Raw genomic sequence first — 18,392 nt, 5'->3', positions numbered from 1 at the left:
TTTGGTTCAGCATTGGTTTCAGCTGAGTCAGCACCAACAAATGTTGCTATTAAAATGCATTTACAGTTGTATAACGGAATAAAGGAGTCTGATCGATGCATGATTTTAACCATAATAATAACAAAAAATTACCCCCCCCCCAGATAAGTTAAGTCCGCCTTGGGACAAATATCAGCTGTTTAGACGTACATCAAACGATTTGATGCGGATACATAGAATTTCAACAATAATTCCTCACAATATTTCGGGGGGGGCCCGGGCCCCCCCCATAAATCCGCGCCTGTTCAGATATATAGTACTGCAAGATTAACTGTAGACATCATTAGCAAGTTTAACAGTATTGATTTCGTACCAGTATCAATTTATCTCTGCAAATTCTCAGCTTTGCATTACAAATACAATTGCTAAGTTTGCAACAGAACAATTACCCCGAGACCGTTAAAGAAGTATTACGAAAAAAGTACTTATTTAGGAGCAAAACAAGTACAGTACCGTGCATCATAAGTTGTAAAAAAACGTTTTTTTCGATATAATTCGTTTTGCGGCGAAGATACGGCAATGAAGTCTCTTGAGAAGGAATAGGAAAGCGGCCCTTGTTTTGTCGGAACTTACCAAGTTAGCCAAATGGGTCTCACTCTCAGCTTTCATTATTTTTCCTTTTCTTAGCTTTGTAGCAGTAATGCAAGGTAAATTTGTAGCAACAGCTCTACTGACTTATAGCAATTTCGTCTCTCTACCATGTCCCGTTACCGAGTTACGGGAAATCCCATATTTTTAGCCCCACACGAATTTTGACCACGCGGTGCCACATCTAAATGGAATAAAAATTACCTTTTTCAAATCAGTGTCCAAAATCCCATCATACGCAAACCAGAACGTTTTTAATTTCGAAAGTGTGGAAAAAATGAAACACCCTACTACACTTTACATCATAGCCTCGAGCCACAATTATACTGTAATACCCATCTCCTTTGGTGATCTGAGTGTGGGTGTCAAGTCAGGAATAATTAGGTACAGGTTGAGGATTAATCTACCAGACTATCCACTAAATTAAGTACCGGTAGGCGAGCAGCGGCGGTAACATCCATCCAAACCTTACTCTTACAGTAGAAACTACATCCGTTTTTCAGCAACATTAGAAGGGTTACCCTTTTTTTTGATTTAAATAACATACTGTAGGGCAAAGTGGGGCGTGCTGTCACAGCACGATTTCCATGCGATAACCCAAGCGTATAACCATGAGTTTTCAATGGAAAGCATAGTTTTCAGTTCTCTTTCCTACAAGCAGTGAAGCTTAATAAATTTGTCACCACAGCAGAAATTATGAGTGCCATTGAATTTTGGGCAAAATCAGGTTTTATAACTAAACTAAAAAATGGTCTGGCAAACTAAGGTTTGATCATGACTGATCAGGAAAAATACCATTCGTTAGCTTTAAGCCTGCTCTTTCCATCATACCAAACAGATAAGACATGCAAGTAGAGATGTACACATGGTTGTTGAAACCACCTGATTTCATACCACGGGGCGTGTTGTCACAGCTGTGACTACACGCCCCGAGGTGTGCATGTTTAATATTAAGAAACATAAAAAATTATTTGTGCTTATACAACGAGGTAATATGCGTATTTGTTAAAATACAACGCTTTTTTAGGAAATAAAAATTAATATTAGATAATGATACACACATACATTCGATAGTGACACATAATTCTCAAGATGACATTTTTATTGTTTTTGACAATGGGCAAAAAATTTTTACCAATATGTTGTAAATTAAATTTTTTTGCATTTTGCATATTTTTTTTATTCGTTCAGCCTGTATTAAAACCATTTTTGTTGGTTTCTGTCATAAAGCATGTGCAGAAATTTTGTGACAACACGCCCCGGGGTGGGGCGTGTTGTCACAGTCCATTCACTTGCATTAAACATGCATTTATGTAAAAACGAAATAATCCAGAAAAACTTTAACTGTAGCTAAAAAAAGCCGAATGATACCTCTTTCAATTGCACTATCTAGCATTTCGATACCATTGGTACAGAACGAGATATATGCTGATTTGTAAAAATTGTGACAACACGCCCCACTTTTTATGGATTATGTAAGAGCGGAGTTGGTTTTGAAGTAATTTAAGGTTTTTAGTTAAAAGCCAGCAGCAAAGCGTAAAAACAAATGTCAAATTGGCAACTGACCCTTTCCAATGTTGACGAAACGGAGTTGCGCGTCCCGCAATGTACTGTCTCTAAACCTATCTGAGCAAAAGCCATTCACTGATTCAATCTTTCACTTAAAACCATCTCCGAATCTGCATGTCACTCAAAAACGGCCACTGCTGCAGAGAGTGAACACTAGAACCAGATTATAGCATAGACATTAGACAAGGATGAAAATAAAGCATGAGCTGCAAGAAAAAAAGTGTAGGCTTAGAACTGAAACTTTCCTTGTTCATGCTAGTGTTTACCCTTACCCTAGTATTTACCATGCGCGACAACGCACTTGAGGAAAATATCATTGACAGCGACAACTGCAAATTATCTTGTCTAACACTGCATCTCATTATTGGGCTCGTAGATTTAACGGAAGTAAACTGCCACTGCCCAGCGCAGCTGTTGCCGTACACTGTACAATATGTATTTGAAAAAATTAGAAAACAGGAAATCGGTACGGTATGATTTACGTCAACACAGTACAACGAAACTTGCTACAGTAGAAAAACCCGGTGAAGGAATCCGAAACGGCTGTAAACCGAGAGCTGATACAATATTAGGTGGGACGTGGGCGCAGCTGCTGTGCAATTTAATCAACTTCTTCCATGCGTGATGCGTCTTCATCGTCAGCATCACCTTCCAATGGAGGCATATCTTCCGCATCTTCAGCCTTTTCCTCCTCTTCCGTTTCATCAATTCCTGTAACAGGATGTTTGTATGTACGATGGATACTTTGCGTGAATTTTATTGTTAGAACATTGTTGCAAGAACGTCTAATTTTTTTTTGCTGAAACACATGGCCGAAGCCAATGAAGCAAGGTAAGGTACGAGCATGACTTCAAGCCAGTACACCTTGGTTTGACTTTTGTCTGCAGGCATGAAGCAGTATACGAAATGTCACTCACCAAGTCCGAGCTTGATCATGCGATGGATTCTGGTGGCGTGGGTGGATGGGTCCTCCAAAGAAAAGCCAGATGCGAGTAGGGAGGTCTCGTACAAAAGATAGACAAGATCTTTCACCGATCTAAATAGAAAAATGTTTTTAGATTGGTTTAACAGTTGCACGTAGTCGCGATCAAGTTTCATAAAAGCACTTGTTGAAGTTCTGCTCAGACTTCCAAGGAAAGCATGTTAAACCATCATTAATGAGAATAACTCCATATGCACAATGTTACATGTGCATCTGTAGTCCCTCGGTCTGGTGGAAACTGCGAATGTAGGGAATACATCATCATGGCAGAAGCATGTAAATGAATAAGCTGAAAGGCACTCACTTGTCATTCTTATCGGCTTCGACCTTCTGCCTCAATTGCTCGACAATTGGGTGATCTGGGTTGATTTCAAGGTGTTTCTTGGCAGCCATGTAGCCCATGGTGGATGTGTCACGAAGCGCTTGGGCCTTCATAATTCGTTCCATGTTGGCAGACCAACCGTATTGTGATGTCACAATGCAGCAAGGTGAACTGACCAGACGGTTGGAGACAACAACCTGCATGAAGAAAAGTTTAGATAGCTGTGGGCGTTAACAGTTATTGCCAGCAAATCTGATCTTTAAAAGAATATCAATGTTAGCTTTTTGAATTGTTAACTATTGAAATCACTGTCAAACTAGTGATTTATGTGAATACAGTGGAGTCAAATTTGATCAAAAACAATGTTTACGTGAAAAATTGAACGACCGTATGAAGGTTAAATGCAAAAAATATAAATGCAAACCTTCTCCACTTTCTTGTCAAGAATTTCTTTAACAACTTTGCATAGATTCTCAAACTTGGCCTTGGCTTCTTCCAATCTCTTTTTCTCGTCTTCATCTTCAGGCAACTCGAGTCCTTCCTTCGTCACTGAAACCAAGGTTTTACCATCGTGCTCCTAAAAATTTAAGTCAATGTTATGAACCCAGTGAGTGTATGCTAGACACAAAGCCTCGTTATTGCATGCACATTGCACACTGAAACCAACCTTGAGTTGTTGTACGCAATATTCATCAATCGGCTCAAACATGTAAAGCACTTCGAATCCGCGTTTGGTAACTCGCTCGACGAAAGCAGAATGCGCTACTTGTTCCTTGGATTCTCCAGTGATGTAGTAAATATCTTTTTGGTTCTCCTTCATCCTGGACACGTAATCACTGAGCGATGTCAATTCATCACCTGCAAATCAAACACATTCCATGTAAGGTTAAACGTTGGATGGCACTGCAGTGTTAGTTAAGTTTTGTATTTATGCAGTCAAGATTTGTACCCATACGGCAATACGTTGATTATCTTACCTGACTGAGAGGAATGGTATCTTAAAAAGTTTGCAAGCTTTTTGCGATTTTGAGAATCTTCATGAATGCCCAGTTTTAGGTTCTTTCCAAATTGTTCATAGAACTTGGTGAATTGTTCTTTGTCCTCACAAATTTCTGAGAAAAGCTCAAGACATTTCTTGCAAATATTTTTGCGAATTACTTTGAGAATTTTGCTTTGCTGCAAGGTCTCTCTGGAGATATTTAATGGAAGATCCTCACTGTCCACAACACCCTTGACAAAATCTGTAAAATAAAACATCAAGGAAAACAAAAAAATCATGGTCTGATAAAGTTAATCCACGAAAGAGTTGTAATTTGTACATACACTGTACAGTAACTTACTTAGGTATTCAGGAATGAGATCCTCGCAATTGTCCATGATGAACACACGTCGGACGTAAAGTTTGATGTTGTTCTTCATCTTGCGGTTTTCAAAAAGATCAAAGGGAGCTCGTTTAGGAACGAACAGAAGTGCTCTGAACTCCAGCTGTCCTTCTACTGAAAAATGCTAGAAACAAAAATTGAGGTGCATTAACAGATTTGAAACGAACTGCTACAAAATTAAAAAACAAAACACGCAAGTGCTCAGACTTCCAAGGAAAGCATGTTAAACCATCATTAATGAGAATAACTCCATATGCACAATGTTACATGTGCATTTGTAGTCCCTCGGTCTGGTGGAAACTGCGAATGTAGGGAATACATCATCATGGCAGCAAGATAAGTTGTAAGTGACAAACAAGGACATGTACCTTCACAGCAAGATGATCCTCCCAGTCATTGGTAAGACTCTTGTAAAATTCACCATACTCATCTTGAGAAATATCATCAGGGTTACGAGTCCAGATTGGTTTGGTTTTATTCAACTCTTCAAGATCAATATATTTTTCCTGTAAAGTAAGAGTGAGTAATATACTAATAAAAAGAATAACACTACTTGCACATTAACATATTTATTTTAAACCTAAAACAACTTTTACCTTAATCTTTTTCTTTTTTTTCTCATCTGTTTTCGACTCGTCTTCTTCTAAATCTTCCACTTTTGGTTTGTCTTCATCCTCTGGTTTGTCACCTTCCATTGTCTCTTCTTTTTCTTCCTCTTCTTCATCATCACTGATTTCCTTTTCACGTTCTTTTTCAACATGGAGCGAGATGGGATAACCAATAAATTGACTGTGCTTTTTCACAATCTCCTTGATTTTCTTTTCCTCCAAATATTCACGTTGATCTTCCTACAGAAGTACTGGTGTTAAAAGCGTAATATATAAAAGGAATTATGATTAAAGAAATTGCAAAATTGAGTAATGGAATCTGCTCAGACTTCCAAGGAAAGCATGTTAAACCATCATTAATGAGAATAACTCCATATGCACAATGTTACTTGTGCATCTGTAGTCCCTCGGTCTGGTGGAAACTGCGAATATAGGGAATACATCATCCTGGCAGATATCAGTATAGTCAAATCATACCGGTGAACTCTTACCTTCAAATGGAGAATAATTTTCGTACCACGTTGGCATGAAACAGCATCTGTGGTGTCAGGAACAACTGTGAAAGAGCCTCCAGCAGAAGATTCCCAAGAATAAGCCTCATCATCATTATGCTTGGAAATGACTCTCACATTGTCAGCCACAAGAAATGCAGAGTAGAACCCCACTCCAAACTGACCAATCATAGAAATATCTGCACCAGACTGAAAAAAAAACTCTATTAATAAAGTACGGTACTCGATGTACTCTATTTTGGTTTCTCAATGTTATTGAGGATGCTATACAGAGATCCTTCATTTAGCAATCAAAAGATTAACTTGTAATAACTTTGCTATTGATTAAATGGAATATAACAGAAGACTTAATTTTATGTTAAGTAGGTAGGGTATCAGTTTACCTGAAGAGCTTCCATAAAAGCTTTGGTCCCAGACTTTGCAATTGTTCCAAGGTTGTTGATTAAGTCAGACTTGGTCATGCCACACCCAGTGTCTATAAGTGTCAAGGTGTTGTCTTCAGCATTTGGAATAATTTCAATTTTTAATTCTTTCCCACTGTCTAATTTACTGGGATCTGTCAAACTTTCATAACGAATCTTGTCCAAGGCCTAAATTCAAAGAGAAATGTAAATCAAACGCTGACAGCATTTTAATCATAAAGATATGTAAAACCATTTTGGTGTAAGTGACTTTCTATAACCATAGACAGATAAAACCAAGATACCACAGGGCATTAATAATACTGGTATGTACATTACAGTGAACATAAACTACGACCATTTTTGGCCACACACATGTTAGCCCTTTTCAAGTAACGAAAAATAACTGATTTTACATCTACATTGAAATGTTTCAATTCATTGTGTAGATCAGTTATTTATTCTTGCTTCTATAGAGATTTCATTGCACAAGAGCATAATTGTGTGCACAACCTTGTCAACAACTTTACAAGGACAAAAAAATGAGTGCGGTTGTTACGGTATGAAATATTCACTCAAAAAACATTTCCCTAACTGATGCTGCCAGGGTGGATATTCTTTCAAGGATTATTTTTTGGAAAACATCAAATTCCAGGGTTTACTATTGAAACTTAAGCTATAATTGAAGGGTAATCAAGAAGTTTGAAGAAGCAAAATGTCCGAAAAATATATAGTCAATTAAGTCAAAATGTCCGAAAAAAAACAACATTTCTCAGCGAAACTTAATGTTGTAGCTAGTCAGGAAGTGCAAACTTTGGTTTGTATCAGCTACTTTAAAGGAAATATTTTCATCAGAAAAAATGACTCAAATAAATAAAAAATAACCGATTTTTTTAAGTCATTTTGGACGAATGACCGAAAAGTTTCAGTGAAAAAAACTCAGCCGGCGGCGGCATGACATATTTTTCTCTTTCACCTTCTCTCTCAAACCAAAAGACAAGAGAACAAATGAAAAAAAGTGCATCATAACTTCTAAATTAACAGTTTTTTTTCTACTGAATCGTTCGGCAAACACGGTCACATTCTCTTACGACGAACGGAAACTTACCCAGAAAAATTCTCAAATTCCAGCAAATTAAAAATACTCTAACTTTATTACTTATATTTGAAGACGTAAAAAACTACTCGAATTAAAAATTGACCACAAAAATGCAGCAGGCTAACGATTGAGTTCACTTTGTGTCAAATATTTAAAAAAAAAAGCACTTAGTGATAGCATCAAACTCACACAAGCCCGAGAAAAATCGCACGCGCCATGTACTCAGTTGAATAAAGTTGTTGATTTTAGAACTTATATAGGCACTGTTTTCTTTTCATCTCGTCTTTTAGGCTACTTTGAAAGAAAAAAAGAATACATCATGACCCGTAAAATAGTGTTTCAGATTCAAAAACCGGAGCCGGTCAAATAGCCAATGCCTAAAAAAAAACACTTCCAGGTAGTATCGAACGGGTGCAACCTAGTTCGTACCAGGGTTTTTTTTTGCTGGACTTTTCGGTCATTTGTCTGAAATGACTTAAAAAAAATTCGGTCATTTTTAGTCATAGTCAATTGACTATATATTTTTTCAGATATTTTGACCGAAATGATATTTTTTTCGGACATTTTACTAAAAAAACGATAAATGACTGAAAAAAAAATTCAGGTTCGTGCTCTGAAAAGATCAAGAAAAATTAAAAAAAAGCCGAAGTCGCTGATCACAGTTTCCGCAAACATTTCAAAATTTTCCCTGAAAAGATTGAGAAAAAATAGCACAAAACCAAAGTCATTGATCGCAGTTTCAGTTTTTCCACAAACATTTTAAAATTTCTGGTAACAATCTTAAGAGTTTGTCGAAGTCGCTGATTGCAGTTTCTGCAAACATTTTTAAAGGAGTTAGGGTTGGGAAACGATCGAGAGAAAAAAATCAGAAAGACCCAAAGTCGCTGATCGGAATTTCCGCAAACAAACTGGTAAGATTAAGAAAAAAATAGAACCGTTTTTCCGCAGTTTCCACAAACATTTTAAGAGGGTTACGGTTGATCGGAGTTTCCACAAACATTTTAAAATTTCTGGTAATGATCCTAAGAGTTTTTGTTTGTTAGGGAAACTGCAATCAGCAATTTCAGCTATTTTTTAATATTTTTTCTCGATCTTTTTAGGGTACGATCTAGGTTGCATCCGTATCAAACTTATTCCTTCGGAAACACTAGCCTGAGAAATATTGTACGCACCAATGACTCAGTTGAATAAAATTGTTGAATTTACAACCTACATAGGCAATGTTTTTTTCTCTCGTCTTTTGTTTTGAAGGAGAAAAAATTTGTCATGACCGATCAAACAGTGTTTCAGATTACAAGACCGGAGCCGGTCAAATAGCCACTGCCTAATAATAAATAACAATACTCACATCTGAGGCATTTGAAATCAACTCTCGAAGAAAGATTTCCTTGTTGCTGTAGAATGTGTTGATAATTAAACTCATCAACTGAGCAATCTCAGCTTGAAAGGCAAAGGTTTCTGGAGCATCATCATGAACTTCATCAGCCATTATTAAAATTTAGGTGAATTTAACCGGTTGTATTGCAATGCAAATAATTATTCTCTGAAAAAAAAAGTATGCTAATTAAGTTTCATACGGTACAAGAAACCACAACTTTTAACAGTCCGAAATACAGAAACTCTTGCACTACTGCACAGTACAATACTCTTGAGGACCACAACACCAACATCCCTCTATTCAAACCAAACGTAAATGAGCACATGGTTTAAAAGCACGTGGAGAAGTTTCGAGCAACTCGTCTTACTTTTTTTCTTTTTTTGAAATTAACGCCTGTTCGAGAATAATCTCTCTTTTGTATTCAACCGCGCTTGTTTCCGTTTTATAAAAATTTTCAAAAAACTGAAATATTACAAAAATTAAAACCTACATGAACCTAACTTTGAACTTTTAATTTGTATATATGTTTTTGTTTATGTTTATATTGTTCATAAATAACTTGTTAAATGATTTATTTACAGGAAAAAGCTGGTACACTTAAATTCAACAACGAGTTCTGGAACATTCTACAGAAAATGAATGAATCACACAGCAAAATCAGTGTTGTCAACAGGGTTGCCAGATTGATAAAACAAAAAAGGCCAAATGCATCCCCAAAAAAGGCCAAATTATAGAAAAAAAGGCCAAACCTGAGGTTTTATTCTCTTTGTTGAAATCAGTGGTGTTTTTGCACTTACTTTCAACAACAAATTATATAATATTTACCCAGGTTCTATTGTTTTACATGTTATCTGTTAAAGAAGAATCGCTTAGTAAAATTCCTGAAAAAATGCAATCCATAAAATACAAACAGATAGGTATGGAAACAATTACAATACAACTGAAATATGCATACAACATTAGGCTAAGCATCATCCTGTAGACTAAAAAGCCATTAACGTCCACCAGTGAGACCCTGGTGACTAGTGAGAAGGAGTTAATATTGGCATATCACTTAATGCAATATGAAATAGTATACAATATTTATACCCAATACAATTACTTGTAGGCTACATTAAACACCCAACACTGCAAAATCAGAGAAATCAATTGCATTTATGTCCAACATCCTTCCACAATGAACACTCCTTACTATTCTAGGAATGCTAGCGCCTCTGTCATTTCGTTACTGCTAGTTTCACCATAAACAATATCAGATGTGAAACGCCTTATCATTATGGCACTGGCATCAAAGTTTGTGCAACATTTTCCATTCAGCAGCTTGTCCATTTGTATTCGCAAAATCGTTTCCAAAAGCTCAGTCTGCATTTTGTTTCGTGTTTTTTTTTCACTGCAGTAAGTAATGAAAAATCCTCTCTTCTACTGCATTACTGACATGACAGGGATGCAGAGACATGTTAAAACATAGCTAGCAAGGTCTTTGAAATGGGCATGATGTAAAACGCTACACCAAAACTTTTCACTGTTGCTAGGGATAACCAAAAGAACTATGAAAACCAAAAGAAAAAAAGGCCAAACAAATGCCAATCGAGAAACTAAAAAAGGCCAAAAAAAGGCCAAGCGGCCAAACAAAAATTGTCCAGCCAAACATTTTTCAAAAAGGCCAAATTTCTGACATTTGGCCGTAAAAAGGCCAATCTGGCAACCCTGTTTGTCAACCTTGCGGTTTTCCTACAAATTCGGGCTTGTTTTTTTTTTCGAATTTGCAGATTGCTTTTTATTGAACTTGTTGTTTTGCCAGTGTAACGTTTTTTAAACTTGTTTTAACACTGAAATTAAGAGCTTTTTATTGTATTAGGGTATATTTTTATTGACAAAAAAAATTAAGCCTTTCCTAAACAAACAAGCACTTCTCTCCATCTACCATTCTCTAGTTGAGAGTCAGATATTATATTGTATCTCAACGTGGTGTCATGAAAACAAAACTACATTGCAAAAGCTACAACGTACTTGCAATAACTTTCTTTGTACTGTATTTGACATTGACCACAGAGAAAGCATAAAAGGTGTAATGGAACTCAATAATTTAAAATCAATTAACCACATGAAAACTACAGAGATTGCAACTTTCATGTTTAAATATTCAAAAAAGCTGCTTCCCACAACATTCAATGATATAATTATGTGTAAACAATCAAGTAGCCTAACAACAAGAAGTAATTCTCCTTATATTCCGATATATTGCAGAATTAACACTTGCAAACAATCAATTCGGTACATGGGGCCAACAGTTTGGAACAAGCTTCCCCCTACTATAAGAAATGAATGTAAAACTGTAAAAGGCTTTAAATCAAAAATAAACAAGCTAAATCTTCCTTGAAATAATCCCATCTAAGTAGTATATCATGCACCAAATATACTAATATACCGGTATATTCTATTTGAATAAGACCTTCTGATGATCCGTTAGGTGAAACAATTTGTAAAGGCTTCAGATAGTAATAACTATATTTGATTTAATATACCGGTATATATATATTTTTTTTTGCCCAGCAATGATAAGCTAATGTGTGTAGATTTATTAGCAAAATAGTAAGGTTGTAAATACTCCTACTGGCCTTCTGGTTCTTGTGTTTTTTGTCCACAGAAGTTCTACAGAGTCTGCGGAAGTTTTTCCATCCTCTTTGACCAATCGCCATCTTTCGGTGAAGCGGTGGCCATGTGCTCCAACCAGTTGTTTTATTTCAATATCTTGGACTGGATCGTCATGCTATTGTCTGATTGTTTATCTATCTATTTTTGTAACGTAATATGCCGAATTAACGTGTAAAACATACGGTAACTCAAATTAATCATATTACTGTGACATAGGCTACCACTACTACATCCCAGCTGGCGATGCCTGTCATTTTTGCATTAATTCAACGTTTGTTAACGTTGGATCAATGTGGAGGTGACGAGTTTAGCTGACTGGGGTCTAAAATTATCGCTTTATCAACGCAACTTTTTATCAAAGCACGCTTGATATCTTCAAGACATAACTTCCCTGGGTATAATTGAATTTCCGCAAGATGATGATGTTGTTTTTTGCTAGTTTGATTTATTCGTTTTTTGTCATTGTTTCATGTCGTCAAGTTATAGCCTATCTATTTTGTGAATCGTGCAAGGCCTATGGTGCGTTGCGCTTGAAATGGCTTTGCCCGTGGTAGGATTTCTTTGTGGGGTTTTCTTTGCCTGCCTTGCTCTTTGTTATGAGCTAAACGCATCAAGACGTGTTCCCCTTACGACCATCAGCACTCTTGATAACGCACCATGGCCGATCTTCATAGCAACTGTCCATACAAATCTTCAATATATCAGCTAAAGTTATGTAGGCTAATAAAGTTATAATATGTTTATTTGTTTTGTAACATTTTTTTTTAGTTTCCCTTTATATCTTAAATTTTTCTGAAGGTGTTGCGACTGTGCCAAATTTTTTTCAACTCAATAACTTACTTCGATCACAAGCACGTTTTAACGTTCGCGTTTTGTCGCTTCTACCTTTTTCTCGACCTTTGCTATGTTGACGTGTATTGTTTTGATATGATGGTCAGAAATAAAAACAACTGAACTGAACTGAACTGAACTATTCAAGATTGCATCTTTTCTTTTCAAGATACTTATTGAGTAATTAAGTGTCATTCTTGAAATAAACGTAATCTGTTGACTAGAAAAGTTGTATTTAAAATTTTAAACTGTTAAAATGCGTGCTTGATATTGATTGGTATTGGTTGCAAATTATTGAGCTTGATTTTGTGTTGATTTGCCTGTTTTGGGCTTTTTTTTGATTCACTTGCTTGTTTTCAAAAAATAACCTGGCATTACTGCAGCAAATACAGTGGTAAATTTCGTCGAGAAAAAAATGGTTGCTGTATTTTGAGCTGCTTTTTAGATATTGAGGTGAGGTTTTGGGTGATTGCTATGAAATACAGATCCCAACAAAAGTACAAAACAGTCAACTAAATACCTTTTACCAAACCTCTGCTATGTTTGGCATGTAGGCTACTGTTTTCGTTGTGAAATGAGATGGTCAAAGATAAAAACAAACTGAACTGAACAATAGGCTACTGCAGTGGCGTAACTACCCATTGGATCTTGTGGATAAATCCAGGGGCGGCACGTTGCTAGAGGGCGGAAAAATATGATAACGTTTTAAAGTTTAAACGAACAAAGACAATCGCATTAATTTATTCTCGGAGAGACTTAAACGACCTAAGTTAACACTGATCTAAGTGAAGCCAAAAAATTAAACAAGTTATGTCTATAAACTAATTTGCAACTTTTTGAGGTTGTGCTTCACCATGTGGTATTTGTGACGGTTTAATGATACTCATGCTGTTAAAGTAATGATAGAATTTCGGTTGTAACTTGTAAGCCATAGCATTGTTCAGTCAATTTAGCTTTGGTAGTTAAGTTCAGACTAGTTTTAAGTTTATTTCACTTTCGGGAGGAGACAGGAATGGACCGTGAGTTCATCGAGTCAACGGCCACCTTTACCATCTGTTTGTGGTAGACGGGATTCCTCCATCTTCATGTGTGAAGATCGGTTAGGTTTGTGAAAGGTTTAAAGTTTCAGGTCTGAAATAGATCACTTAGCTTAACTCAGCAAATTTGCAATTGTGGTTATTGTTTTTAACTAATGTGCTGCAGATTCCAGAACAAGATTTAGGCTGCAATTTTTTTAAATTAATTTTTGCCTATGAAGAGACTAAAAGAAAGCGAAAAATTTTTTAGAAAGAAAAAGAAAGCTAGAGAAGAGGAACTAAAAAGAATGAAGGAGCCATTTTGAAGTTCGTAAAAATTGCCTCTGCTAAAAAAAACAGAAGAGATTAGCACATTAAATCTCTACCTTAAGTTGAGACGGAAGAAGAAGTGTAGGCTACCTCGAGCAAAACAATAACAAACTGATCATTGAAAGAAGTCAGCCTGTGAATGAAACACTGTCAGATAAAGATAAAACAGATGCTATCTATTATTCTCATAACGATGTGGCTACTTGGCCAGAAACATTAACTCATAACATGAGAGTTGAGATGATCAAATTAGGGCCCGAAAGGTTTCAAAATAAAGAAGGGCCATTCAAATTTCAAGCCAGCGATTACAGTAATTAAAGAAGACAAAGAATCCTTCAGCTGCCTGAGTAAGAAGTGGTTTTATTTTAAACTTTCAATAAAATTAAACAAAACTTCTTTAATTCTTCTATTGTGTGGAATTTTAATCAGCTTTTACAACGGTGTCAAGGGGAGGTAGGGGCGGCGTTTCGTGCAAAAATCCAAAGGCGGCATATTGCGTTGTTACGCCACTGGGCTACTGTACCTCTTTTCGTGATTGCGATGGGTTCAGGAAATTCTTCACAAAAAATATTTTAAATGAAAGATTTTTAGTTGCAAAAAGTCTTCAAAGATCTAATCATGTCAGTTTGGCTCTTCCGACGGTCACCTGCATGTTCGACTCCAGCCACCCGCACTTGCTGTTGTTTCTCTGGGCAAGAAACTTTACGATAATTGCTTCTACCCAGTGATCGATTTCGAGTAATGGGTAGTACCAAATTTAAGTCATAAGTAGAGTAGACAACCGGAAACAGACATTGCAGTCGGCTGCAGCGTGGGTCAGGTGTAGGCCTACGTCGGAAGGCGTAGGCTACACCGATGCATAACGCTCAGGTCCGCTTTCCCGCAATGCAGGATAAAGATATGAAAAACAAACAAACAAACCACAGACCCTCCGGAATGCCGTCGAAAAAAACAGAGATCTGGACCCTGCCAGGTAGGCTATAAGACTGCCATATTAAGGAAGGACATGTGCAATAGTAACCATGAAAACTTGGTATAACTTTTTCCCATTGTAGGCTAGGCCTGCTAAACCAGCATTTGTCGACGACGGTTACCATAACTGAAAACCAAGATTAAAAGATCATGAAGCAAGTTCGTGTCATAGAGAGTGTCACCACAAACTGTCAGAAACAATCCTGATAAAGTACCAGTTGATGCATTATTAATAAAAAGCAATCATGAAAACACAATGTAGGCTATAAACGATTTCAAATATTATAAACGCAACAATATTATGGGAGGTCTGAGGTGCGAAGCCCACCAGAAGTTGGATTGACTTTGACTGCTGCACCTCTGGGACCATCCACTTTTAAAATGGTTCCTCCATGCCTGGGCAGTGGGCACCCCAGAGTAGGCTATTATAGGCTAAATGGCACCCCGATTGGGAACCACTAGCTTATAGTGTATTGGAAGCACGATCTAGGCCTAGGCTATAGCCTACTTACTCTACTCCCGCCTGAATGAACACCTTAAGACTTTAGCTTTAACAAAAACTTTATCACCAAAAGTTACTTTTCTGAGTCCATCCTCACAACCAAAAAGATCGAAGATCAATAATCGTGCCGAGAGTCAAGAATTGCGACACTTAGGCCTAATCCACTAATCAACTGGTTTCACAACTTAGCCTACAGTAATCACGTCTGACAGCACACAAACTCAACACAATCAAGGCAACAGACTTAAGCCAAAGAGAGGAGCCTATAAAAGAACGACACTCCAAATCCAGCAAATCTCATCATTGCACATGACTGGGAAACTGTGGCCTAGTCTGACTCTGACTGTGTTCCAAATCTTAGTAAAAAATAACTGTTGTTACAGCGAAAGTGCAACATTAGGTTGAAATGCAAAAACACAGGACCAAAACCAGAAAAATTGGCAAACTGTTTCGTTTGGACATCAAAACAAGACGGAATTTTGTCCAAAAGAAATATAGAAATGTGATTTGACATCATCAGATTTAACGTTTTGCAGGCCCGTTGAGAGCCAAATTTGGGTCAGGCACCAAAACATTTCCAAGCCTCCAAAACAATTAGACACCACTGAATAAATGCTCTATGATAAAATATAGGCCTTCAGCCTAGGCAGCTAGGCTATGCAACTGCCAAGGGTTGTTATAAGTTGAGGTAGGTCTACAGTAGGCTACCGTATGTAGTCTATAGGCTAGGCTACGGGCAAGACAGCAATATCTTGCTGTTGGTGGTGATTGTGTAGTGATCTATTATTCCTTAAAATAAGTTTTCCTTTCACTGTCTTCCTGTTATTGATAAGCTATAGGCCTAAAAGGCTGTCGTCATAGGTTTGCTTCTACTGAGCTCAGCTTTCATTGATAAAGGTACCGGTAGGCTATATTACGGTACTGAGGTCATCACGTCTTGGTTCAACGTTCTCTCCTTTGATTGCCATGCTCTAACAGAGTGCAAAATGTTCAGGTCATCAGCACATGCGCGCAGCACTTGTCGGATGTTGTAGTGTAGCCAAGAACTATAGATGGTAGGCTATAGGCCAGGGCTACTCAACTGGCTGACCGCGGTCCGAATCCGGACCTTCTGGGTGTTGATGGTTGACCTTGAGCTTTTGGAAGAATACCCTCATTGCCACGTTTCAGGGCTTCTTTAAACAGATTTCTACTGGGAGGAAGCAATTTTTACTGTGATTATCCTAGTTGCTGGAGGGCTTCGACTCCCTGACTCCCCAATAGTCACTCCCAGATAGTTTAACTTTCGTGGTTGCGTGTGAAATAACTTATTCATCGGCCCGTAAAAAATATTCAACTTGTCAAACTGGACCTTTGTTAAGATTAGTTGAGTAGCTCTATGGTATAGGCTATGGTATAGTCAAGTGGTCAATAGTGGATAGCCTAACCTAAATAATAGGCTATTGAAGAGGAAGAATATATAGCCTACTGCCAAACCTGATCTTTGTTGGTGCTGCAGACACTGTTAATCTAGGCCTATCTGCTTCCGCTGGCGAGGGTTGGACCAAAATCTTGATCCAAAATCATAAAAACTAAAAATGTTTATTTTAAAGTAGGAAGGCGGGGCAAAGCGGACAGTTGATTTTTTGAAAAAACTACATATAAGAATAACACATTTTGCTCTGAACATTAGCCTACCTATAGGCTAAGGCTAATCATAAAATAAAGAGCCCAAAATGTAAATACTAAACTCATGTTCAGCAAACAAACGTTTCGAAAACTATCTAAGTTACTGTTTTCACCTGCAGTGTTATAGATGCCACTTGAATGAATATTCCACACAAAAAACTCCACACCACACGAATGAATATTCGTCTGCTCCGTTAGCTCAATAAGCCTGGCTCAAGATCACGCGGCGCTGGTTCGACTCTTGGGGTGTGCGCTTGAGCAACGCATTTCAGGACTGCTCTCCATTTAGCGGCAACTAGTGAATGGCATAATTCCCCGGTAACAGCACTTCAACAATCGGAAAAACTTCACTCTGCCAATCTCGGTAACCGGCCCTGCGTCAAGAGCCTCTACAAGTATGCAAAACTACCAGGAATAACCTATCAAGGCTTTGTCAGTCCGAGGATAAAGATTCAAAGCCAACCAACCAAAAACTTGAAATCTTCGTGCACGTCTTCGTGCCACACATGGCAGCAACGAGGACGACTTAGCTTTCTCAGTATTGTACTTTATTATAAAAACTTTTCTTCTAAAAAGTCATAACTTAATAGGCCTACTTTAGGTCTTCTTTAAAAATTTCTGCTTCTCTTTTTGTTTTGAACATTGGATCACCATCTTCCCAAACAGTCTATGAGCTTTCTACATATTTTAGTTTTGCTTAAAATTATAGACTTTATTTATAGGTACTGTAGCTTGTTTGAGATAAAACGGACATAGCCTCGATATCACTGTGCAACACAGCCTAAAAAAAGCAGTAGTTTTTTTTACCGTGAAAATTGTTTTCAAACAGATAACTACCGTAGTCTGTTTTGGAAACCTGGAACAAAAAAAAATGCATTTGTCAAACACTGTTGAATAAATTATGTTGAATAGCCTACAATCGTTTGTCAAACGTTTCATTCTATTTGAATAAGACTCATGAATTAGATGCCTTTACGGAGGCGAAAGCTTTATTTAAGACAACTTTACTGGTTACAAAACCTGACTGCTTTTACTTATGGATATTCATTCGAAGTATTAAGCAGTGGGGGCTGGCTTCCGTACGCGGACTTGTAATCTGTAGGTCGCTGTAGCAGGTGGGGTGTTTTGACCGGTAGACAGTTTGAACCTAGGACAATTTTCCCAAAGAATCAGTTGACTGCAGTCATCCTTCTAGCGTTCAGCCAGAGAGTTGATTTTTGCTTTGAACTTTGTTTGGTAATTAAAACGACGGCGAAATGCTCACTTAATTGAGTTTTTATCAGAACTGCTTAGAGATGAACGCTGACAATATCACGTGCATGAAACACTCAAGCTGAATAGAAAATTGAAGGCGGGAAAGCCAAGATTTTCTTAGATGACAACCTTGGTAAAGCAGCAAGCAATTTCATGTATAATTTGTATTACACAAAAGAGAGGACTAAATATATTCGCAACGAAAGCAATGAACAAAAGAAATGTTTGCACTATGCAACTTTAAATGAAGACGGTATAAAAACTCTCGCTCATACAATTCACGT

The 18,392-nt window shown here is 37.3% G+C and overlaps 1 protein-coding gene across 1 annotated transcript; it reads right to left on the bottom strand.

Annotated features, from left to right (window-relative positions):
* Window positions 1-2,616: 2,616 nt before the first annotated feature.
* On the bottom strand, window positions 2,617-9,062 carry LOC145783309 (heat shock protein HSP 90-beta-like). Its single transcript, XM_082595157.1, has 12 exons — window positions 8,851-9,062; window positions 6,386-6,592; window positions 5,982-6,191; window positions 5,479-5,730; window positions 5,251-5,388; window positions 4,841-5,006; window positions 4,478-4,741; window positions 4,168-4,358; window positions 3,925-4,077; window positions 3,483-3,697; window positions 3,114-3,232; window positions 2,617-2,907 (listed from the first exon to the last, which is right to left on the bottom strand). Exons 1-12 carry the CDS (start codon window positions 8,989-8,991, stop codon window positions 2,798-2,800), a joined length of 2,166 nt encoding a protein of 721 aa, XP_082451283.1. The 5' UTR covers window positions 8,992-9,062; the 3' UTR covers window positions 2,617-2,797.
* Window positions 9,063-18,392: the final 9,330 nt, after the last annotated feature.

This window comes from Aplidium turbinatum, chromosome 1 (genome assembly GCF_918807975.1).
Source record: "Aplidium turbinatum chromosome 1, kaAplTurb1.1, whole genome shotgun sequence".
Lineage (NCBI taxonomy): Eukaryota > Metazoa > Chordata > Ascidiacea > Aplousobranchia > Polyclinidae > Aplidium > Aplidium turbinatum.
The sequence above is the reverse complement of the archived record's forward strand: the minus strand, read 5'-3'. Positions and strand labels throughout refer to the sequence as shown.